Here is a 26,365-nt window from a genome sequence, read left to right as displayed (position 1 = left end):
GATATCTTTTGTAAACAAAGTACAGGTCGCATTTATTATCCCATCGAGACGAAATCTTGCACAAATTATTTGTTTGGCCCATGAACGAGCCTTATTGAAATTGGAGATAATCGTTAATAATTTAGATATAGTTCCCATATATATCTTCGTCCGATTTGTCTTTTATTGTGCACCTAATGTGTAATAATAGTCAAATTCGGATGGAATTTGACACATACGACCAAATTGAGCCTAGAAGCAAGTATGCCAAATTTAAAATCGGTTCAGGTATAGCAATAGCTCTTATATATATTGTTTATCCCCTTTGTTTTTTGTCCTCCACAGCCGAAATATGCACTCCGTAACAACGATATTCGGGGAAATATATCAAATACAGCTCAGAAATACCTTTGTCAAATTTTATCGATTGGTGTAGGGTAACGGGTTAGGCCTTTCCTTACAAGTTTTTCTTGCTAATCTATCGGAAGAAATTATTCTTTTTCGGCACGATGCCCTTCAGAATGTATTACAGGGTATATTTCTTAAGAGATACATATTCTGGTCGCAATTTTTCATTTACATTTTAAAAGGTTTGTATTTTGACATACAGAAGACAGAAAGGACTGTATTTTTAAAAAATTCATAAAAATAAGTTCTAGCTAACACCTGAAACATTTTTGTTCCAGAACTGCAAGATTTTAAGAGTTTTACTACGATAGTTGATTTTCCCTTTATGATATCGAAAACATTTTCAAAACTAGTAGAAAAATATGTAAGAATATTAAAAACACTCCGTTATAATCCATTAATTATTTAAGTCTTAAAGTCGGGCGGGGCCGCATAAATCGACTCAGAATGTGATTCTATGCAAATCATCAAAAGGAACTATGGGTCTATCTCGTTTCCCTTTGCCTGTTACAAACATAAACGCATAATCAGGGTATGTAGGGTATAATTATAATTTCACCAGATGGCCTTATTAAAAACTTCTGCAAGATTATTGACATGTCTATAATATTATCCTACAATTATGATGGTACAAAAAAGGCGTTTAAGAAATTTAAACATAATTTCAGCCTATGACAGAAAATGTTGATAATTTTTGATGATTTTAGCGACATTATTTACCGGAATTGTTTCAAAGTTGGTATTTGAAGTTCGTAATGAATACTACATCCTATGACAGAAAATTTTCTGTGCAGGTCCACGTCTTCGTATAGCCCCCATATAACGGTACATCCCAATATTCGGAAGTTTGATGATCTTAGCGACATTATTTATTAGAATTTTTTTTTCAATGACAGAAAATTGTCTGTGCATATCCACGTTTTATAACTCCCATGGTACCTCCCCATATTCGGTATTTTGATGATTTTAGCTGCATTATAAAAAGATTTTTTTTTTCAAGTTTTGCTTTTGAATATTGTAATAGCTAATGACAAAAGTAGCCTATGCAGGCCCACGTCCTCGTATAGTCCATAATATACGTCTACATTCAGTATTTTTAAGATTTTAACAGAATTTTTTTTTTTGAGAATTACGAAATTTGTTCCAAATGGAGGAGGATATTCAAAGTTCGGCCCGGCCGTTCTTGTTTAATTATAATAAGAATATTTCGTTGTTGAAAACACTGTTCTATAATAAGAATATTTTAATAACAAAAACAGCTGAAATTTAAATTCCACAATCTAATGTTAATACAGCGATTGATATAAAAGACCACCCAAACTTCACTTACAATGTTGGTGGAATCGAACCCATCCAACCTTCGCTTACAATGTTGATAGATTTCGGACCCAATCAACATTCGCTTTGGGTTCTCTGGGTTATTTTTCAATTATTATTTTGGCTATGCCAAAATAATTTGCAACCAGAGGAGATGGTTACCATTACATAGCCCAAAAAAACAAATTTCAAACAATTATTTTGAAAATGTAGCTTAAAATGTAAAATTCCCTTGTATGGAGGCTGTACGAAAATGTAAACATGTACAGACTATTTTCTGTCGTAGAAAGAATTTTAAACAATTCCGTTGGACAATGTTTATTAAATCGTTAAAACACCAAATTATTGCATTAATTATGTCGTTAACTACTTAGAGAACCGCATTACAGACATCGTTAAATTAAAGTCCATTTTGTACTTTTCCACTTTGACAATTATTTTTTCAGAGCCTCCTCAACAGTATATCCTTTGTAACATATTAATTAACAACATAGACGAAGCGTAGAACATCTTGTAGTTACTGAGGTTAATAATTCCATTGTTATATCATACATCCGAACTGTTTTGCTGGATATGTTGGAGAATTTATTAATAGTTCTGCACTTGATAATTTGACGATAATATCTTTAGAATAACTGCCAGGTTTTTTATTTGAGATTTGTTTGTGAAGGCGGAAGCCCTATTTACCTAATTATTGATTATCTTTAGTGTTACATAATTTGTTACCAATAATAAAAAAAAATTGAAATATTATTTGTATGTTTGTACATCTGGTATATATTTATAAATCATCCACATTATCACTTCGGACAATTCCAAAGTTCAAACTGCGATTTGGACTTTATTTCGATTGTCACACGGTTAGCCCAGTCTTATAAATCAAAATATTTATTTTAATATGACATACATATTTACACATCTATATATTTAAGTGTGAATCGAGTTTTCAAAACACTGATATTTCGACTGTAATTAGATTAGATTCACTTGTCGCTCTCTCTTACCGACTGAAGTATCGAGAAATTTGTATCGAAAACAGGAAAGGTTGACGAACTTTGGAAATCATTTTTATTTTCAAATAAAAATTTGTTTAATTATTTCTTGTTTTGTTTTTCAGCTGTCTAGACTTGCGGACGGAAATTTTTGTTTCGAATAGCTGGTCGTACGATGTCAATATCGCAAAAGAATTCAATTCGAACTGATTCTGATTCCGAGCTGAAGAAACTGAACAACAAATATAGAAAATAATTTCTTTTTAGAAATGCAATTATCAGCAGTTTGTTTACATCGATGTTTTTCTTTGTTTTGTTTTCATGTTTGCGAAAAAAAAAATCAAAAAGGAAAAACAATATAGGAAAAACTCAAGTTGTCCGCAACTATGCATGTGACGTCATGTGTGGGGGAAAAGCAAAGAAAATAATTTCAAGATTGTGCAAGGGACAGCTTACAGCTCACCGTGAGCATTGAACCTTACAATAAAAGAAAATTCAATGAAACCCCTTTCGAAAAATAAATAAGAATGCATATAGACAACCAAATTGCTTTAACTTTTGTTTCACATGTCCCACCGCTCAAGGTTATTGGGTAATTGTTTGTCATTAACTTGAATGCAATAAAGTATAAACAAAAGCAATCTATAATTAAATCTGCCAGTAATGCATGCATAGTTTGCTCACATCTCAGAAGTCGAAATCTTAATAAAACATTTTCAATGAAGTAAATATAAACAGAATCCTGAATTAAATAAAAATTCTGTTCAATAGCTCACAGCTGTTCAATCACCCACTTGGCGTTTGGAAAATTTACATCGCAAAGTAACATAAATGGAGGAGACAAGTTCTCTCCTCTTCCACCCTTTTGGAATTTTCGGATTAAGATTCCTCGGGATGAGTGCATTTTAGGTATACAGGGTGAGATGAAAAAATTATTCCAGTGACAGCTCGTAATGGAATTCAAGCGTGATTTCTTTATTTGGCTGTAAATCCACAAGTGGCTATCGTTAGAGCACTCCAGCATTTAAATGTGAATAAATTGTTTGAGTCTCGAACCATCGCTCGTTGCCGTGACACTGGTAGCGTAGCCCGACGTCAAGGAAATGGGCGGAAGAAAACAGCAACACCATCAGAAATGGTTCGAAAAGTAAAGAAGCGACTTGATCAGAATAAATGTCGAATATTATCGCGAAAATATTCTGGAAGGTGTATTAAAGCCTTGGACACGCAAACATTTTGGTCGCAGACCTTGGACATTCCAACAGGACTCAGCACCATCGCACTCAGCACGCTCGAGTGCACGCACTCGTCTGGTGTATTTTGGAAAGCAAGGTTGGCACTAAAAAATGCCAAAGTGTCGATCATCTACAATATTGCAAAACAGTCAAAGGCCAAAATTTTTAAATTTTTTTTAATTTTATTGTGTGAAAGAAAAATATGTCGGAAATAGCATCAAATTTTAGAATAAGTTTAAATTTGTTCGAATTGGCCACCTCTGGCACGATTTATGGCCTTCAAACGGCTAATGAAACCGTTACGGGCTGCCGAATGTTGGTCTGCGGTATTTTGGCCCATTCCCGGCGAAGCTCTTGCTTGACGTGATCAACACTTTGGTATTTTTTATACCCTCAGCCACATGGCTACAGCGAAATATACCATTTGATACGATCACAACGTGCCTAGTCGAAATAACGGTTTTAGACCCTAGGTCTCTTTGGACCAAATCCGTTTCAAAACATTTGGAGTCGATCTAGCGATGAACGAACGAACGATAACTCTGGAATAATATTTATGTCAAACTTACAACGTCAAACCACAAAGGGTCAAAATTTTGAAAAAATACAAGTCTTATAAAGTGTGATCTAAGAGTCCGATTTCGCACATCCCAATATTTTTATGAACCCAAGGTCTGGCGTTAAGATGGAATATATCGCTCTACTCCTTCTGGTACCTCCCCCAAGGGTCGAAATTTTCAAAAAATGCATATTCTGCACAGAAAGAGAAACGATAATCCGATTTTTCTCCAACTTTGCAAATCCTAATATTTGCGTCAGTGCTAGGTCAGGTCAATTGGTAAAAGTTTTTAATAACCAAAACGTTTATATAATCTGTTCTCTTTATATTTCACATATACAAACATTTTTGCTAATACAAGATCTTTTGTGAAGATAGGATATATCGGTCCTCTCCTTCTGGTACCTCCTTCACAAAGGTTAAAATTTTTGAATATCCATGAAGCTCATAAAATGCGAAATCAACATCCGATTCATTCCAAACTTGAAACATCTCAACATTTCCATCAACATAAGATCTGTGGAATTTGTGATTTCCCATAAATTGGATATAAATGTTCGATTTTCTTATAATTTTGACCATACCAATATTTTTATCTGTTCTTGATGAAGCATTAAAATGGAATACTTCGGTCAATTATACCTGGTACCTATCTCATGTAAAGTAAAGGAAGTTACCAATATAGTCTAAACCTGGCCGTCGCAATATCTATATCATATTTACTTAGGTCCGATACGAAATAGACAATATTGGCCTATTCTTTCAAAACCCTCTCTATAGAGGGTCAAGAGTTTGAATAATCATAACAAAAGTCAAAATATTTTTCAATAATCGAACATTGGCTGATACCTGATATCTTTTTACTTGTTAGTGCCAACCTTGCTTTCCAAAATACTCCAGACACAGTAGCCCAACGGATTGGTATCCTCATTTTGTAACCATTCTTGGGTGGCGCGAGCTGAGTGCTATGGTGCTGAGTCCTGTTGGAATGTCCAAAATGTTTGCGTGCTCAAGCCTTTAATACACCCTCCAGAATATTTTCGCGATAATATTCGGCATTTATTCTGATGCCACGGTCGATTAATACGAGCGTAGTCGATTAATACGGCTGTTATTGCGGCCTACACCATCACCATGGCCGTCGCTTGAGTTCTGGCGCACATTTTCAGTTGACTTCTTTGGCAAGTAAACACGATTATTTTGTTTGTTTCTTATCGGGGAAAACCAAATTCAGAATAATTTGACTTGCTAAAATCCCATTTTAAGGGAATTTTTAACTATATTTAAAAAAGGGCCAAAAATACCTACAAATATGTTCCTCGTATTTTTATATGCAATATTACATAGTGTCTGTACCTAAAATACAGAGATTCCAAGGAATCTTAATCTGAAAATTTCGAAACAAAGCCCCTTCTGCTTAGGTTACATTGCGATGCATAGTATGGAGTGTATATTAAGTTCGTAATTCCGTTTTAACTTATCGAAATAACAATTTTAGACCCAACAGAAATATATATGTCTTTATCAGTGTAAAATTTAGCCCTGTCCGTCAGTTGTAATCGCGCTAGTCAAGTTCGAATATGGGCTATATCAGTCCACGATACCGTTATATCTCCCAAATAACGGTACCCCTGATATTAGGTATTTTGAGGATTTTATTTTTTATTTATTTTTCAATGGAATACCTGAAATTATACACAAGAAGTTCTCTGTAAGTACTTTACTGCCTGAAAGGGAATTGTCTATATAGGTCTGAAAGGAGTTCTCTCTGAGTATGTTACTCCCTGAAAGAGAATTGTCTATATAGGTCCACGATATCTTATAACTGTCCCTCCCGATATTCGTTATTTTGGTGAATTTAATCACATTTTTCAATGTCATTGTCTGAAATTCTACACAAGGAGTTCCCTGTGAGTACTTTACCCCCCTGGAAGAGAATTGCTTATATAGTTCAATGTTTTAGTATAGCACTCATGTAACGTTACCCCGAAATATTTGGTATTTGCAGTATTTTGACGACATTATTCAACGGAATCTCGTAAAATTTCGTATTTGAAGTTCGTAATGGGTACTACAACCTATGACGGAAATTTGTCTATGCATGTCCACGTCTTTATATAGGCCCCATACAACGGTACCTCCCTTTATTCGGTATTTTTATGATATTAGCGACATTATTCACCGGAATATGCGTCGAATATCGTTTGAAGTTTGGAATCGTTACTACAGCCTATGACAAAAAATTGTGTATGCAGGTCCATGTCTTCGTTTAGCCCCCATAGAACGGTTTTAATTTCAGCGTTATTTTTTGCAGGATTTTTTTTTTTTAAATTTTCAAGTTCCTCCCAAATGGTGAAGGGTATCAAAAGCTCGATCCGGACGATCTTTGGGGGGTTTTCACTTGTTTAGAACTGTGAACGTAAGATAACCATATCTATAATACACTTCTTCATTTTGTCCGATGCTGGTGTTGAACTCACTATGTTGTGATTTGTAAAGGGTGATTTTTAAGCTGTTATCTATTGGCAACACTGGTTTAAAACATCGAGCACGTTTCTTGTTTTGTTTCACTCTCAAACATCTTCAGTTTAGCCTATAATATAACCATGAATCGTCTTACAAACGAACAATGCTTGAATTTTATTGTCAAAATGGGCTCTTGGTTTGGTGGCACCCATCTTATCGAAAACTAATGTTCAGTGATGAAGTTCATTATTTGGCTCAATATGTACGTAAGTGGGCAGAATTGTCGATTTTGGAGTGAAGATCAGCCAGAAGTATTGCAAAAGCTACCAATGAGATGATATCCAGCTTTTTTTGGCCCAAAATGCAATAGCTTGACTTACACGACATGAGCTTTCAACAAGACGGTGCTTACTGAGAGGCGAATTTGTCGAATATTTTATTTCACGTTCGGAAATTGCCAATTGGTCCCCTAGATCTTGCGATTTAACTCTTTTAGGTTATTTGATGGTAAAGCTCATGCCTATACAGACAATCTCTTCACTCGTGAGATACCGACTGAAATGTTTGAAAGAGTGTGCCAAATTTGGACTAAGCGGATGGACCACTTAAAATAATCTATATGGACCGTACTATTATCTAAAAATAAAGATTTCATTCAATGTTTTAAATTTTATGTATTTCTTAACTTTCCTATATCACCCTACATTTGATTACCTTCATACCATGATAGACACCGGCGAGAAAATGTTTTGTTTCTAATCCCAAATTCTATAGTAAGTGTTTCAAATTTGATTTCGATATGTCGAAATCGAGGTGGCAAACCTCCATTTTGCCATTTCCTTTTTATACCCTCCACCATTGTATGGAGCTTCAAAACGAAATGAAGTAGATTGTCAAAATTTTACTAAAATTTATATTATGTCTGCAGGGCTTTTGGTATTAAAAATGGGCCATGTAGGTCTACATTCGTCTACTTCGGTTGACTTTACTGTCGTCTTATCTTTGACTTTCTTCCTCTCTGGAGACTGTAAATCCTCTCCCTCTGAAACGGCTTCGGAGGTTAAGGACGTATATCAAATAGTGAGAACTTAGTATGTCGAATTGCTTCACAACCTGTGTCCATATAATGTAGTACTCCTATTCACGATCGTCCACAGTACCATAGCGAGTATTCTTTGTACAACGATCGGTTTACCAAAATTTGTAAAAGGCCACGTTCCAAAGATAAAAGGCATCCAAATTGCAATAGTCCCAACAAAGTCATTGAAAACCTTATGCAGTCAAACAAATGTACATTTCTGTCGGTTACGAAAATTGTGTCAGAATTATTGTTGTTATTGTTGTTGTAATCTCGACATATGAACCAAGTCAAGCGTTAAAATAAAAGAAACAACTTGTGGAGTTACGCTTTAATGGTCATTTATGTAGATAATAATTGATTTCATAAAAAAAACTAAAACAAAGAAAATGTTTGTACAACAAAAACATTGCGAATGTTCAAACTCTGATTCATGACATTTGAAGGTTTTGGTTTTTGTTAATGCACACGCTTGGCTTAATGCTGACATTCATTCATAAATGCTTTATTGGAATCGTTTACGAGCATTTATTATGTTTGATGCCGTTGTGTGTGTGTGAACGTTTACAAAATGAGGTTTTTAATTAGACAAATTTAAACTTTTTAATTTGTGCTATTTAGCCATGGTCTGGAATTCTGTAATTATACATATCTATCTTTGAAACAAGATATTTATTTTATTCCATTAAATTATTAAAATGCGTCCTTCTACGAATGATTACAGAGACGTCCATGGACGTGGACCAGAATATGGTTCCCTGACCAATGAAAAAAGTAGTTGTATTTACTAAAGTTCCTATCATAAATATGAATGTATACATAAATGTATGTATGTACATAGAAATATGTATAATCACACAGATTCAATAATCCATTTTAATTACCCAGCATGCAATATTTATTTCCATCAAAAAATTAAAAATTAATACTGAATTGAATTAAATTTGAAAGTAAAATTTCATTTAATGAAGTCATTGTTAATTGTTTTTTTTTCCTCTCTACCAAATTGAATATTTGTTACATTAAAAACTAACAGTCCTTCAAATGACTTTCAAGATTAGACTTGAGAAACACACACACACAAAAAACATATTCCACAATATAAAATACAAATGTGAACGCATTAACCGACTACGTTCATTTGGGGTGGAGATAGACATGCACGCATTTCAGCCGATACGGGCGGGCAATAAACAGACATATATGGGCTGCAACGACAAGCGTATATGATTATAAATCTTGGAATTTCTCGGTAGTGACTCGTGTATATCATTTGCACAGGTGTGTAATTAAAAACAATTTAAGGTGAATCGTGTAGAGCGAGTGGTCAAGCCGCAAAGACAAACATCAACTCCACCAAAAGCTTGTTTTCACTTTTAATTCGACTGTAATTTGAATTGTGTCATTGAGGAATATCGTAGAAAACAAGCGTTTATGTTCTGACATTGCTATTCGACATTGTCACATTCTACATTTCCAGAGTTCCGCTTTAATATAAAGTTCGTTGTTATATTTTGTGTAAATTTTTATACCCTCCATTATACTATGGAGGGTATATTAACTTTGTCATTCCGTTTGTAACTCCTCGAAATACTAATGTCAGACCTAACAAAGTATATATATTCTTGATCAGCGTAAAATTCTAAGTCGATTTAGCTATGTGCGTCTTCCAAACGAATTGAGATAGAAGACTAAAATTTTGCACACAAGTTTATTTTGCCAGCAGGCAGGTTAAGTTCGTAAATGGGCCATATAGATCCACATTTTCACATAGCCCTCATATAATCGATATCCGTTATTTTTATGATTTTAGCGACATTATTCTTCGGAATGGTTTCAAATTTGGTATTTGAAGTTCGAAATGGATACTACAGACTAAGACAAAAAATTGTCTATGCAGGTCCACGTCTTCGTATAGCCCTCGTATAACGGTACCTCCCTAAATTCGATATTATGATGATTTTAGCGACCTTATTCACGGATTTTTTTCAAGTTTCGTATTTCAATATTGTAATGGCTTATAACAAAAGTGGCCTATGCAGGTCCACGTCTTCGTATAGACCCTAATATAGCATTTTCAGAATAAATGAAAACTTTTGCAGTGGGAATGAAACCTTTTGCAACCGAAATGATACCTTTTGCAACCAAAATGAAACTTTTTGCAAATCAAATGAAACTTTTAGATTTATAGAAGGAAAAATTACAAAAAAATTTTATTTTTAGTAGGTTTAAAATTAAATCAACTAATTATAACCAATATATAGTTAAAGAGGATTTTTTATTGATTATTAATATTTATGTTTTTATAAAATTTTTTCTTAAAGCTCCCATAAAACGCAAGTGTAGATGCAGAAAGATTGAAAAAAGTTTACAAGGTATTTTTTCCAAAGGACCCGAATTAGGTACCTTTTTATAACCTCCTCCCTGGAAAGGAGGGTATATTAAATTTGTCATTCGGTTTGTAACACCTCTAAATATTCGTCGTAGACCACATAAAGTATATATAATCATGATCAAAGTTGATTTAATGATTTCCACTTATATCTCTGTATTGAAATCACGACTGCTCTATCTCCATGATCAATAAAGCTGCGAAGCAGGAATCCTTTATTAGGTAAGATTAATAGTATACTATAACTATAAAAAATTGTGGTAAATCTTAATTTCACATTTCAGTCCTGGCCATACCTATATGGGCCAAAATTTGTTTCAATTTCTCTTTTTAGCCTTAAGCATTTGGAATTTAACAATATGGAAGCATTTTATATCAAATCAATAAAGGACCATTTGTTATTACAATAATTGAAAGTTTAAGAAATAATATAAAAATGTAGATATTTATCAATTATTAATTGATTTAATTTTAAAACTACTAAAAATAAAAGTGTTTCGTTATTTTTCCTTCTATAAATTTAAAAGATTCATTTGATTTGCAAAAAGTTTCATTTCGGTTGCAAATGGTTTCATTTCGATTGCAAACGGTTTCATTCCCACTGCAAAATGTTTCATTTCCACTGCAAAAGGTTTCAATTCCACTACAAAAAGTTTCATTTCCGCTGCAAAAAGTTTCATTTGAATTTCAAAAGGTTTCATTTAATCTGAAAATGCTATATAACGGCTATATTCGATATTTTTAAGATTTTAACAGAATTTTTAACGGATTTTATTTTTTGAAAATTTTTAAATTTGTTTCAAATGGTGGAGCGTATTCAAAGTTTGGGCCGTTCGAACTTACTGCTTTTTAACTTGTTTACTCATATAACTTCAACATATTTATATACCGATATTTAGAAACCAGTAAGGAAAGTTCAAAACTCGTGCGGGGCCGACTATATGATACCCTACAACACTATGCGTAATTATTAGAGTTCCCGCAACCAAAAAAGTGTATATTTGGAATTTATGTAAAGTAGATCATATCGACTATGAATCTTATTTGAATGCGTATCATGTCTTTAGAGTAGCCACAATTTGGAGACTATAACCAACACTGAACCAATTTTCAACAAATTTGTCGGAGGCTTTTGTACATCGAACAATATATACACCGGATCGAGTTTTACCAAATGGTAAAATTCGGTTGAATATGAAACAAGTAAAAAAGCTGTAAGTTCGGCCGGGCCGAACTTTTAATACCCTCCACCATTTGGTACAAATTTGGCAATTTCCAAAAAAAAAAACCGTTAAAAATTCTGTTAAAATCTTAAAAATACCGAATGCTTATACGACGACATGGGCCTGCATAGGCAACTTTTGTCATAAATTATTACAATATTTAAATGCGAAACTTGAAGAAAAATCTGTTTATGATGTAGCTAAAATCGTCAAAATACCGAATATGGGGGGTACCGTTATATGGGGGCAATACGAAGACGTGGACCTGCACAGACAATTTTCTGGCATGGACTGAAGTATCCATTACGAACTTCACATACGAAATTTGAAACAATCCCTGTAAATAATGTCGCTAAAATCATTAAAATACCGAATATCGGGGGGTACCGTTATATGGGGGCTATATGAAAACGTGGACCTACATGGCTCATTCTTTGACTTTGGATGAAGTATCCATTACGAACTTCAAATGCCAAATTTGAAACGATTCCGCTAAACAATGTCGCTAAAATCATCAAAATACCGAATATCGGGGGGTACCGTTATATGGGGGCTATATGAAGACGTGGACCTACATGGCTCATTTTTTGATTTAGGATGTAGTATCCATTACGAACTTCAAATACCAAATTTGAAACGATTTCGGTAAACAATGTCGCTAAAATCATCAAAAAACCGAATATCGGGGGTACCGTTATATCGGGGCTACAGGAAGACGTGGACCTGCACAGATAATTTTCTGTCTTAGGCTGTAGCATCCATTACAAACTTCAAATGCCAAATTTGAAATAATTCCGGTGAATAATGTCGCTAAAATCATCAAAATACCGAATATCGGGAGGTACCGTTATATGGGGGCTATATGATAACTTGGACCTACATGGCCCAGTTACGAACTAAACCTGTCTACTGGGAAAAAATACATGTGTGCAAAATTTTAGCCTTCTATCTCAATTTGTTCGAAAGATAGCGTGATTACAACAGACAGACAGACAGACGGACAGACAGACACACAGACAGACAGACGGACATGGCTAAATCGTCTTAGAATTTTACGCTGATCAAGAATATATATACTTTGTTGGGTCTGACATGAATATTTCGAGGAGTTACAAACGGAATGACAAAATTAATATACCCTCCATAGTATGGTGGAGGGTATAAAAATCTATTCAATTTGAGCTGATATTACATATATGTTGAGCAATAACCGTAAAATCGGATGAAGATGTATATCGAAACTGTATAAAAATCTGAACCGATCTCGATAAAATTTGGCAGAGATATTTTCGAGCAATATCTGATGTCCAGTATCAAATATTCTTGTTGTGGACTGCATATTACGCATGTTATGAACTTAAATACCAAATCGGATGAAACATATACATAAGAGCTATAGCTATATCTGAACCGATTTACACAAAAATTTGATGTACTTTCTTCCAGACTGAATGCGGTCGGATGTGCCGAAATTCAGGTTAGTTGGAATGAAATTGGCCATTTTCGGCACCATTAACCTGAAATCGGTTGGAGATATATATGGGAGTAATATCTAAATTTGAAACGATCCTCAGCAATTTTATAGTGTTCGTCCTTGTTCCAAATAAATATTTTTTGGAAAATTTCATATCAATCGGATAATAAATGCGACCTGCATATTGTTCACAAGAATACATGAACGGACGGACTGACATGCATAAATCAACTCTGAAAGTGATTCTATTAAGATCCTCAAAATAAACTATGGGTCTATGTCGATGCCTTCTCCATGTTACAAACAAATGCACAAACACATAATACCCTTACCGCGATTCCCAGCTTCGTTTGTAGCCTTACAGCTTTGTTACCTGAATTATTGCTTGCTGTTACCTTTATTATTCTACCATGGTTTAAGCACAAGAAAAGATAAATAAAATTCGTCTTCCAAAGATTTGGAGTAAATAGGAGATCATTTATTATTTTTGTAAAAAATACAACTCACTATTCGTAAGTTTTTAGATGTTGAAATTAATGTTTATTGGTGTATGAAAATTGTAAATTCATTTGAGTTCGGATTAGGTTTCAATAAGAAATTTCATTTTTGTCCCTTATAAACTTTATTGAATTTCATCTACAATTCATATTTGTTTGTAATACAATTGCCGCTTTGTCAGGACTAAAATGTTAGAGTGTGGTATGTAGCCATGTATACTCTCCCGTCTAAATTAATATGTCATGCGACGATGTCGAACTGCGTATTTTCACCATTAGATTTCTGAAATTTTATTATGTCCAGAAGAGTTAGTTTCATATTCATATTATCTACAGATTCACGAGTGGTTTCCAGGTGACGGATAATATCACACATATCTCTAACGAAAGAAAGTTCCTGAACTCTTCGGGACAAGCGGTTTTTTGACAAAATGGTGAAGGAGGTGTTTTGAGGATCTAAGTACTCTTGACTGGCAACAGGTAAGATTCTTTACCTCAAATATTCTGTATATAGAGTGCTGACAACGAAATTTAGATCATAAAAAATTCAAATCAGGGAATGCTTTTTGGTTCAATGAAAATATAATGGGAAAACAATTTTCTTTATGCGATTTTGCATTTGACATTTTTCTCCTTATGCATTTTTCATTTCACATTTTCATAGAAGAAGAATTGAGCTCCAGCTTATCTTTATTTGCATAGATGTTCGTACGAACACAATTGATAACAGTTTATCTGTTCGTTTACTTTTTCAGTCCATGTTATCTAGTAACTCCTTGTACACAAGTAAGACATTTTGCATTGGACGATTGATAAACGAAAAGCATTCAGTAGCAATTTCTATTTTACTAGGCACCTATGGACGTGTTAAAAGTAGCAACAGCTTCTAATTGGCTTATATATTTTGAAACACCCATTTGGTCGCAAATATTGGATAATAGACACGCCATTTTGGATAGTTTAATAGCACCGGTCAGAAACAAAAATATAAACACTTTGCAAGACTACATGACAGTATCTCAGGGATGCATTGTGCTAACATTGTGAGAAATAAAAAAACCGCATCATAGTCAAATGTCATAATGTTTACAATTTTTTTTTTAATTTTATTGATTGAAAGTAAAAAGTGTCGGAAATAGCATCAAATTTTAGAATATGTTTAGATTTTTTCGAATTGGTCACCTTTGGCACGAATTATAGCCTTCAAACGGCCAATGAAACCGTCACACGCTGCCCGAATATTGCTCTGCGGTATTTTGGCCTATTCCCGGCGAAGCGCTTCCTTAAGGTGGTATTTTTGAGTGCCAACCTAGCTTTCCAAAATACTCCAGACAAAATAGTCCAACGGATTGGTATCCGGAAATGTTGGTGGCCATTATGCGCTGGAAATGAAGCGAGGAACCTCATTTTGTAACCATTCTTGGGTGGCGCGTGCTGAGTGCGATGGTGCTGAGTACTGTTTGAATGTCCAAGGTCTGCGGCCAAAATGTTTGCGTGCCCAAGGCTTTAATACACCCTCCAGAATATTTTCGCGATAATATTCGGCATTTATTTTGAAACCACGGTCGATTTATACGAGCGGAGAGCGACCATCGGCTGTTATGGTGGCCCACACCACCACCATGGCCGGCGCTTGAGTTCTGGTAGCCAACCGAAGGTGCACATTTTCTGACCTGACCTCTTTGGCAAGTAAACACGATCATTTTGTTTGTTTACAAACTGCTGGACAACGAATGATTTCTCATCGGGCAAAACCAAATTCAGCAGTTCACCATTTTCGGCCAAGCGAAGCAACTCTTTAGCTCTTTTGAGTCTATTCTCTTTCTGTTGCGGTGTAAGTTCTTGCACTTTTTGGAATTCCAATGGCTTTACCCCGAGCTCATTTTTCAATATTCGACGAAAGGATGTGCTGTTGCTGTTTTCTTCCGTCCACTTCCTTGAAGTCGGGCTACGCTACCAGTATCACGGTAACGAGCGATGGTACGAGACATAAAAGATTTATTCACATTTAAATGCTGGAGTTCTCTAACGAAGGCTACCTGTGGGTTTCCAGCCAAATATAAAGAATTCACACTATTTCCATCACGAATAACTTTTTTCTGGAAAATTCTCACCAAAATGCTTTGTACGCTTGTAAACAATATAATGAGCTGTCACTGGAATAATTTTAACAACTGTCGGACGAGTGTCTTATAAATAGCAACGGTCTGAAGTTGGTTGCAGTTTTTTCATCTCACCCTGTACTTTCCAAATTGTGGAAAGTATTAAAAGTTCGGCCCGGCCTTTTTCAATTAATCAGCTTCTAATTGGTCGATATGTTGATTCTGAAGGAGTGTCATCGAATTCAAATAACTGTTTATTCAACTAAATTTACGATGTCAAAGAACGGGAACAAACCAAATATGTGTGTATTCTTTACTACAAAAAGTATTATACTATCATTTGTAGGTCAACATCTTCATAAACTCAAACAAAGGCCTTGAAATATTTATATATTTATGTAAATCACAATGTCCAATGAATCACTATAAAATCAAATTGATACTAGCGACGTCTCTTCCTTCCACTTTTTTTTCAAAACAAATGTTTAATTTTGAACAATGCCATGCAATACGACCTTGACTAAAATCGCAAGTTGCCAAATCCCTTTACTCTTCAACGAAAACGTTTAACAAAGAATTGGACCCAACGAATGGAAAAGTGAATGTGGTTTTATATTTAATATTTAAATATAATTTCTTACCTGTTTTCATCGTAGGCCCGTACCGCGTTCTGGTTTGAACATAAAGAACTAGAATTACCCATTCTATTCGATAGTTGAAACGTTTCAATACTGTTTTTCACTTTACAAGGAAAAAATCAATACATTAACTTTTATTAACTCAATTAACGTTTTTCATGTACGAGGACATGAAAACTTAATGATTTATTTAACAAAAACACGCGAACACGGCAGTTAGTGGCCAGGACTATTGGGCGGACGCTTTTCCTACGCCACTCATAACAGGTAGTTTTACACCGGGAATAGTTGTTTGACCGTATTTATGAATGGAATTTTTCAGTTTACAAAATTATGTATTCTTTTTGGTTTGGTTTGGTTGGACGTTCACAATTGAAATTTAAAAACAAATAACGAATTTTTATTGTCTCAATTTGTTGCCAGAGGTCTTTACACTTTTTGGTCAGTCATCAGTTCGTTAGGCGGACGAGGTTGTAATTGCGCGCAAGTGCGCTGGAAACTTGGACACCAGTCAACGATTCGAAACCGATTGAGGCGAATGGAGAATGTCGTCGGTAGAGTTGTTGCACATGTTCGCATGGTCAAAACGACAATTACAACAAAAACAAAACAAAAAGCCAAAAAACAGAAAAAACAATGGGAAGGTGAAACAACAGCATTTGGTATTGTGAATCGTTCACCAGTCAGTTGGTCAAACACACCCCTTCTCTGATTTAGTTGCCAGACAAGTTGTCTGCTCGGTTTGGTGGAATGTAATCCACATATTAAAACAAACTCATTTTATATTTTAATGTATGCTGTATATGAAGAGTACAATAGGATGTGCTGAGAATTGAAAAACGTAATGGGGTCCACTTCGTTTAAGTTTTTTGGAAATGTTCCGAAAAATTAAAATTAAATTATGTTGTGCAGATGATATATATCTCTGAACCCCTTCTGGTACGTCACTCACAAAGGGTCACAATTTTCAAATACTTTTATCTGTCATAACTTGCGAAAGAAGTCAACGATTCTTTACAACTTCTACTATCTAAATATAATATATATCTATATTATTCGCCAGAAACCTGAGATGAATGGGAAATTTATGATTTTCCATAAATTGGATATAAATGTTCGATTTTCTTGTAATATTGCTCACACCAATATTTTTATATATATTAGATGAAGCATGAAAATCGAATACTTCGGTCGACTATATCTGGTACCTCACGCACATGTAAACATTCTCTAAAAATAATCACATGTGTCATATAAAGTGAAGGAAGTTACCAATATAGTCCAAACCTGTCACGTCGCAATATTTATATATTTATAAATAAATATTGCTTTACGACACGAAATGGCCAATATTGGCCTATTCCTTCGTTAAACATTTGAATAACCATAACAGAAGTCAAAATATTTTTAAATACTCGTACATTAGCTGAGGGTATACATCTGTCGGCAAAACCGATATTTACTTTTTAACTTGTTTATTGTTAGCTTAATACCATTGCAAAGGCGTTTTGGGTCAATGCTTCTTAATAAAAGCATATCCTAATCTGTACCGACTTCAATATAATTTAACAAAATTTACTTTTACACCAAATTCCGTCACACATTCTATATTTCATTGAAATTTAAGGTCATTGAAATTTAATCGGCCGATAATATGTGTATAGGAGTTATATTCAAATCTTAACCGATTTCTAATAAATTTGTCAAATTCATTATTTTAACCAAATTCCAAATTCGTGTTTGGTGCATAGCATACATGAAATCGGCCGAAATATATACATTGGAGCTATACCCAAACCTCAACTGATTTCAATCGGTAACAAATCTCGTCTCTCTTCCCGAGAGAATCGGATATACATATCGCGTTGGGTGATCAAATATGTAAAATCGGCCGAAAATATATATGGAAGCTATATTCAAATATGAACCAATTTCAATATAATTTGTCAAATTTATTTTTTGTTCCAAATTCCGCTACTCATTGATCTGTTATCGATAAATAGATATGTGCATATAAAATTTAAATATAGCCTATGTTACTTTCAGTCGATGTTGTTGTACACCTTTTAGGAAAATCTGTTTAGCGGTTTTCGAGTCCATAAATTACAAACAAACAAACATACAAATATTTTCCTCTTTTATGGATATAGATAGCTGAACCCCATGTGCTTCGCTACCCCTTTTGATTTTCAATGCATTCAAAATTTTATATATGTAAATAGGGTAAGTGCGCCTAAGTTCAGCATGTCCCAGTAGTCGGCAGTTTTGAAATTTAAACTTAAATAACTAAAAATGGAATTGACCAAATAATCAAGCACTTTTCTCTTATATTATTTAATGCCGACATTAGGAATAGATAAAGAGATTTGCCAGTAGTCGGCAGGGGGTGCTGATTACTAGAAAAATATTATTTTTGACCTATTTCACCAAAACTTGAGAAAAGTATTAAAAAATAATCCAAAAACTACTCAAATAATAAAATAGTTTTGAGTCGGCAGTTGCTTTTATTTGTGCTTTTTGACCAATTAAGTAGGTTTTTGAAATCAGCTATTTGACGTTTTAGATAACGGTGGCAGATCAATTCACATATTCCAATATAAGAAAGGTACTTTTTTATTTAATCTCATTTTTATTTTAATCCATAATCCATCCATACGTTACTGAAGGCAGCCATACTATTCTTGATTTTCTACCTATATTTGGTTTAGAATGATAATTAAATAAAACACTATGTTGCGGAGCAGCGAAAATGAATAAAAAAGGAAATAAAACACAAAATATTAGAATTTTTAAATAATAAAAAATTGGCGGTTTTATTGAATATTAGTCGAAGAACTAATATTATTTACCTTTTTTAACAATGGGTGTTGTGTAGATGTTGTTGGACGAAAATCCGAAAAACAAGTAAGTTAAAAAGTAGCGAGCAAGCCTAGATGTCACAAGAGAGGCGCGAATTGATCATCTTTGCTCGTTACAATTTGTCATCACTAACTTTGAACGAAAGTTCAAAGTTGAATAAAATGGTATTTGACAAATTGAAGAAAAAGAGCAAAGGGTTGCATTTTTGAAGAAATTAAATTAAATTGAAGTTAAACATTACCGCCACCCTTGAAACATCTAGCGATGTTACAACAAAAAAAATCTTAACTTACAATAAATAGGAAATACAATTATAATAAATAAGAGGCGTAACCGTCAATTTTGAGCATAAAAAATTCATTTTATTATGTATATATATATATATATTTTTTTTTTTTTAATTTTTTCAAAAAACATTTGATGGTCGTATAACCATCGAGACAATAGAAGATTGCCTCCAAAAATCATCTTGGCGATAGAGACAGATGTTGGCTGATCATCTCTGGCGATCCTACAGTGGACAAGGACCCGATATCACCCAACCAAAAATGGTTAATTGAGCCCAGGGGAACCCTGGACTCGAATAAGTCTGTGACTTTATTACCTTCGGGTACACATCAGGCCCAAGAATGAGCCCCACGTGAGCGGACTTATGGAATTCGGGATCTGCCAATTGCATCCCGGCATAATGGTCCTTGAAATAGTCGGGGACTGATTGCGACGGCGTGACCACATGCCTCAAGGACATACTTCTGGCGGAAACGCGCAGAAGTTGGGACGAATCATGAAATGATTGCAAAGTAAGTTGGCAATAAAGCTCTTGGCCAACGTTTAGAGAATTGAGCTGAAGCTTACTGGCCAGCGTTGAGCATATACGGCTATGTCCAGCACAAGGGTCCAACAGCGCTCTGACTGGTACTTTTCTATCCGGAAGGATAATATGAACCACCATTGTCGGCCCCAGCGTAACAATGGGCTGGATGGACTGTATAGTCGGAACAACAAAGCTCGACGGCTTGGACGAGACCGGACAAGGAGGAGCGGACAATCTCGGTTTAGAGGACTTCTTTGGAACGGACTTTTTCGAAGTGGGTATATGCGACGAGGTGGATGGACGAGACGTGGAATCTTTTTTACCCGAAGGTCGGACATTTCCCTTGGATAGGGGCTTTTTGCCGAGGTGAAGAAGTGTATGGTGGTCGCCTTTACACTTCTGACAACGATGTGGACTCAAACATTTTCGGAGGGTATGTGACCTGCCTAAACAATTGGAGCAGAAATGCTCCTGAACCACAAATCGAATCCTTTTTTCACCGGTCAATTTGATGAACTCGGGACATTCCCGAAGGACGTGCCTCTGTGTGCATAAAACACATTTAGGTCCCTGTTGTCGAATGGATCTTGCCACTGTGCATTTACCTTGAGGAGTTTCGGCGGAAGTGGGAGTTTTAGTCTCCCGTAGAGGAGCAACCACTCCGCCTGTAGTAGCCACATCTGTCGATTGAGGTTCGTGTACGACGGGTGCAAGCTCCCGTAGAGGAGACGCCGTACCGACGGTCCAGGCAGAGCCTTGGGGAGATGCAGACCTCGCTGGTGCAATCTCCCGTAGAGGAGCAGCGGTGTCTGCGCCTGTGGTCGGAAGGCCACTGGTTGAGGCTAGGAGCACCTGAGGGGTAACTCCTGCCGGTTGGGACGAAAATCCCTGATTTGGCGCAGACTCTGCAGTGCAATTCACCCGTAGAGGAGAAGCAGAGGCTGTTTGATCGGCCGTAGAGCCGGGTGAGTTGGCTGGTAGTGCCGTTGCAGGTTCCCGAAGAGGAGCCGCAGCATTGGTGACCCCGCGTATATCGGAGTCCTGGGAGCCCAAGGGTATAATGGCATCCTCAACACCTCTCTCTTCATCCGACATTGGGATGTCCTCATCGTAGTAAGGAAGGGATGCGGCCATCTGACTCAAATTTTCCATCTGTGAAAAAAGTGGAGATGGCATGGGAGAGAGGTGAACATTTTAATCGTCGTCGGTCAAAATGACCAGCTTAACTACAGGTCGTCTTACGATACCGTTTTCCGTTTTTATATCAGCGACGCGAACGTGACCGTCAATTCCCGGATAAACTTGGACAACGCGACCTAATTTCCACGCTGTGGGAGGTAAATGTTCCTGTCGAAGGACAACTAAATCATCCGGTTGAATATCGCGTTGCGGAAATTTCCACTTGTAACGATGGTGGAGGCTCTTTAAATATTCTTCTTTCCACCGAAGGCAGAATTGTTGTGAGAGCGCTTTTAATTTTCTATACCGGTTAACGATATCCAATGGAGATTCATTTATTATGGGCTCCGGAGGAGCGAGGATCGGAGATCCTATAAGGAAATGCCCAGGTGTAAGGGCTACCGTAGTGTCAAGACTATCATTCATGGGACAGAGCGGACGAGAATTTAAGCATGCCTCAATTCTTGTTAACAATGTAGAAAATTCTTCAAACGTATATTTGAAATTTTTAGCCATTTTCCTAAAATGAGTTTTAAAGCTTTTAACCGCAGCTTCCCAAAGTCCACCCATATGTGGAGCTCCAGCTGGGTTAAATCTCCATGAAAGCTCTTGATAGGAAAACTTTGATCGGAGTTTATCACGAATTTCATTTAATGCTTGCTTAAATTCCCGTTCTATCTCTCGAGATGCACCAACGAAGTTAGTGCCGTTGTCCGAGAAGATAGTTTTTGGACATCCACGACGAGATATAAATCTATTAAATGCAGCCAGGATGGTAGTGGTAGATAAATCCGAGGCTAGCTCTAAATGTATTGCACACGAAGACACAGACATAAAATGAAAAGCACACGAAGACACAGACATACCCCTTTGTAATTTTACAACATCTACCTGTAAAGGATTTAATGTCGAATGGGCCAGCGAAATCGATACCTGTAGAGGTGAAAGGCCTAACCAAAACCGTTCTTTCTGGAGGCAGAGATGCCATAATTTGGGTACAAGTACGCTTCTTTGCTAAAACGCACAATTTGCAATGCCTTATGGTTGACCTAATCAGTGAAGTAGCGCGAGGAATCCAGTACTCCATGCGAAGCATACGGAGCATTAATTGGTTTCCTCCATGAAGCGAATCTACATGAATTTGTTCCAACAACAGTCTTGCGAATTTACTATGATAAGGTAAGAGAATAGGATGCCGTTCAGAATAGGAGAGAGTCGGAGACTGCGATAGGCGTCCATTCAATCTCATTACCCCTTCTTTATCCAGAAATGGATTTAGAGATAAAATATCACTTTTAGGATTAAGTGGTCGTTTATGAAGTAAGGCATAATATTCCTCTGAATAGTATGCCTTTTGAGCAAGCGCAGCAAGACGTAATTTTACTGCTAGGATCTCTGAATTGTTAGGAGCGGAACTCTCATAATGATGTTTACCTCTATGAAAAGAATGCGTATTGTGGAAAAATCGAAAGATATATGCAATGGCGCGAAATGCTCTATCTATGGAAGAAAATCTATTTAAAACGTCATCATAGTCTTTGATAAATGTGACATGACTTTTAACAGGACGAAGTTCGACCTCAGTGTCAACAGAAACATTTTGAATTTCCCAGTTAGAACTATTAAGGCTTAGCCAATGAGGACCGTGCCACCAAATTTGAGAAGAGGCCAACTCCGAAGGAGAAAGCCCCCTACTACCTAAATCAGCAGGATTGTCCTCAGATCGAACATGAAACCATTTATTTTGCCCAACATTCTCTTGAATGCGACATACCCTATTGGCAACGAAAGTAGACCATGTAGATGGCGTTTTTTGAAGCCAAGAAAGGACGATCGTAGAATCGGTCCAACAAAAGATATTATTAAAAGATATGTCAATTTCACTCAAAATACCCTTGACAAGTTCTGATGCTAATACAGCACCGCATAATTCTAAACGAGGTAGGGAAATGGACTTAAGCGGAGCTACTTTTGTTTTGCAAGTCAGCAAATTTGTGAAAATTTTCCCATTTGAAGCAACGACACGAATGTACGCTACCCCCGCGTATGCCTTTTCCGAGGCATCGGAAAAGACATGAAGTTCGACATGACAAAGAGGTGAATATTGGACCCAACGAGGAATGGATATGGAATTAACACCCTGATAAGAAATCACAAATTTTTCCCATTCGCGTTCTGTCGAAGACGGAAGCGAATCGTCCCAACCAATTTTGTCTAGCCAAATACGCTGCATGATGATTTTTGCTACAACAATTACTGGTCCTAACCATCCTACTGGATCGAAGAGCCTGGCGATGGTTGACAAAACTTCCCGTTTAGTATATTTGGACCGGTGTTCCAGAGGGTTAACACTGAAATAGAAATGGTCCAACTGTGCATTCCAGCGAATGCCCAGCGGTTTTGAACTACTAGCTTCCACGAAAGTGAGAAGCTTAGCATCATATAGGTGATCTAAGGGAAGACAATCTAAAATTTCTCGATTATTGGCTGTCCATTTACGAAGTTCAAACTTCGCGGAAGAAAGAGCACCAATGAGTTGGTCTCTTGATTTTTGCGCTGTCTCCAAATCGTGATAACCGGCCAAGACGTCATCTACGTACATGCACTTCCGAAGGATATGTGCAGCTAGCGGAAATTCATTTTCTGTATCATCGGCCAATTGAAGTAAAGTCCGAATCGCAAGATAAGGAGCACAGTTTACTCCGAAGGTTACCGTTTGAAGTTCAAAGTCTTGAACCGGTTTGTTGGGAGAATCCCGAAATAAAATTCGTTGGAGAGGCGTATGAGCAGAATCGACACGAATTTGCCTGTACATTTGCGTTATGTCGCAATTGAATACAAATTGGAAAAGTCTCCATCTTAGAATAAGAAGGACTAGGTCCAACTGAAGAGTTGGGCCGACATAGAGAATATCGTTAAGACTATTCCCGTTGGAAGTCTTGTTCGAGGCATTGAAAACCACTCGCAATTTTGTTGTTTGTTTATCCGGATTAATAACCGGATGGTGAGGAAGATAGCAAACTGTAGAGCTTGCTGACGAAGTTGAAACCCGTCTCATGTGGTCTAATTCTAAATATTCCCGGACCACCCCATCGTAAATGGTTTTAATTTGCGGTTTTCTTAGGAGTGACGCCTCATTTCGAAAGAATTGTCGTAAGCAATTGGTCCTAGAATGACCAAGTTGGCCTGCGAATTCAGGAATGATAGGAAGTGTGACAATATATCTGCCTTCTGAGTCCCGTCGAGTCGTCTTTTTGAAATTTTCCTCACAGAATTTGTCCGAAGGAGACAAGATAGCGCGTTTTGGAGGTTCTTCCAATTCCCAGAATCGAAGAAGAGTCTTGTTAAGATCTTCTTCCGGAAAGTTGATAGTGGTTGTTAAAACCGTAATTGTAGAATTGGGAATGGGACCAGTAATGATCCAGCCGAAAACAGTTCTCTGTGCCATTAAAGAACCTAAGATGTTCGATTGAATTCCCTGTAAAAGGATTCTAGGATATAAATCAGCGCCTAGTAGAAGGTCAACTGGTCTAGAATCGCAGAAGTTTCTATCTGCCAAACGAATATTTGGCAAACGGGAAATTATGTCACCACCTATGGAAATGGAGGGTAAATTACCAGAAATACCGGGAACCACTAGAGCTGGGATTTCAAAGAAAATTGATGAGTCGATAGGAGAACCTATGCATATTGAGCACAATTTTCTGGATGTAGTGGAAACACTTTGATTAACGCCAGAAATCGTAGCTTGGGACGACGTAGTAGAAATACCAAGACGACGTTGCAAATTTTCAGTGATGAAAGACGCTTCAGAAGCTGGGTCGATTAGGGCACGAGCAGGGTATGTGATGCCTTGGTGAATTAGAATCACCATTGCAGTACCCAAAACAACATTTTTGTTTTGCGAAATATGATACACTTGCCGATTGACAGAGTGGGATATACCTGACGAAGTCGAGGGAATATTTGGATTCGCATTGATGGATTGGTTAGAAGTTGTTGGCGACGGAGTCGCTGCTGGTGTAGAATTTGCGTGATTTGACATCTCACGATGTAAAAGTGTGTGATGTCGCTTATTGCATTTCCCACAATTGTGTTTACTTACACATTTTTTAACTTCATGACCAACCGTCAGACAGTTCAGACAACAATTGAAGCGTTTGAGCACTGAAAAACGACCTTCTATGGATAATTTTTTGAACTCTGGACAAAAGCGCAATGGATGAACCAATTTAGAACAGAGAACGCAAGATTTAAATGAAGAAGCACTTGAAGACACAGAAGGTACGGACTTTGTTAGGTGAGTCCGCACTTTTTTCTCAACCTTTTTTGATGAGTCAATACCTCGAATATCTCGGAGACAAGTAAGGGTCTGGATCCTTTCCGTAAGAAAACGATCCAAATCCTTCCAATCAGAAAAAGCCGACTTGTCTTTGACCGTCTGCTCCCAAAGCGAGACCGTGTGCTTAGGCAATCTTTGAATGCATATGAAGACTAATATGGGATCCCAGTCGTTCGTAGAAACGTCATAGATCGCCATAGCCGAAATGCATCCATTGATTGCTCGTTGTAGATTTTTCAAACTTGCACTGGACTCATTATCGAGAACTGGAAGATCAAAGAGCAATTTCAATTGGTTGTTAACCAAGATTCGGACATTGTCATATGTCTCCTTTAAGGCCTGCCACGCTAAAGCGAAACTTTTGTGTGTCAGCGGAAACTTTGAAATTATGTCTTTGGCTTCCCCACTGGTTTTCTTAAGTAAATAACATAATTTTTCAATGTTACTAAGTCGACTGTTGTTGATGTATACTGCAGAAAACAGATCCCTAAAGGTAGGCCAGGAAAGGAAATCGCCATTGAAAACATCTATATCGCATGGCGGTAGATTCAGACTATGCATTACATCGTCATTTGAAGCGAAAACTTCAACTGACGGTTCCGTATGGCGCGAAACGCCAGACAGAGGCAAAATTTCTGAATGAGGAGGAGAAACAACTCTTGGAGTGCTAGTTACATGTGAAACATGTGAATTCGAGCGATGAGACTGCTGGGTACTATTCAAACTTTGAATAAGGGAGGGGTTAGAATTTTTTTGTATGGTACGTAATTGGTCCAATTTACGATTTATTGAAGCAATGACGTTTACATAT

The 26,365-nt window shown here is 36.5% G+C and overlaps 1 protein-coding gene across 2 annotated transcripts in view; it reads right to left on the bottom strand.

Moving 5' to 3' along the window:
* The window catches only part of LOC101891576 (NADP-dependent malic enzyme), a 38,032-nt gene extending 21,511 nt beyond the window's left edge, over positions 1–16,521 (bottom strand). The window contains exon 1 of one of the 2 annotated variants that reach the window (XM_005181072.4): positions 16,364–16,521. In XM_005181072.4, the coding sequence (XP_005181129.2) occupies positions 16,364–16,425 (62 nt within the window). In that variant the 5' untranslated portion in view covers positions 16,426–16,521. Of the gene's footprint in view, positions 1–2,708; positions 2,892–16,363 lie in introns of those variants that run through there. The other variant, XM_005181071.4, reaches the window with a different exon arrangement.
* Positions 16,522–26,365: the final 9,844 nt, after the last annotated feature.

This window comes from Musca domestica, unplaced genomic scaffold (genome assembly GCF_030504385.1).
Source record: "Musca domestica strain aabys unplaced genomic scaffold, Musca_domestica.polishedcontigs.V.1.1 4, whole genome shotgun sequence".
Taxonomy (NCBI): domain Eukaryota; kingdom Metazoa; phylum Arthropoda; class Insecta; order Diptera; family Muscidae; genus Musca; species Musca domestica.
The sequence above is the reverse complement of the archived record's forward strand: the minus strand, read 5'-3'. Positions and strand labels throughout refer to the sequence as shown.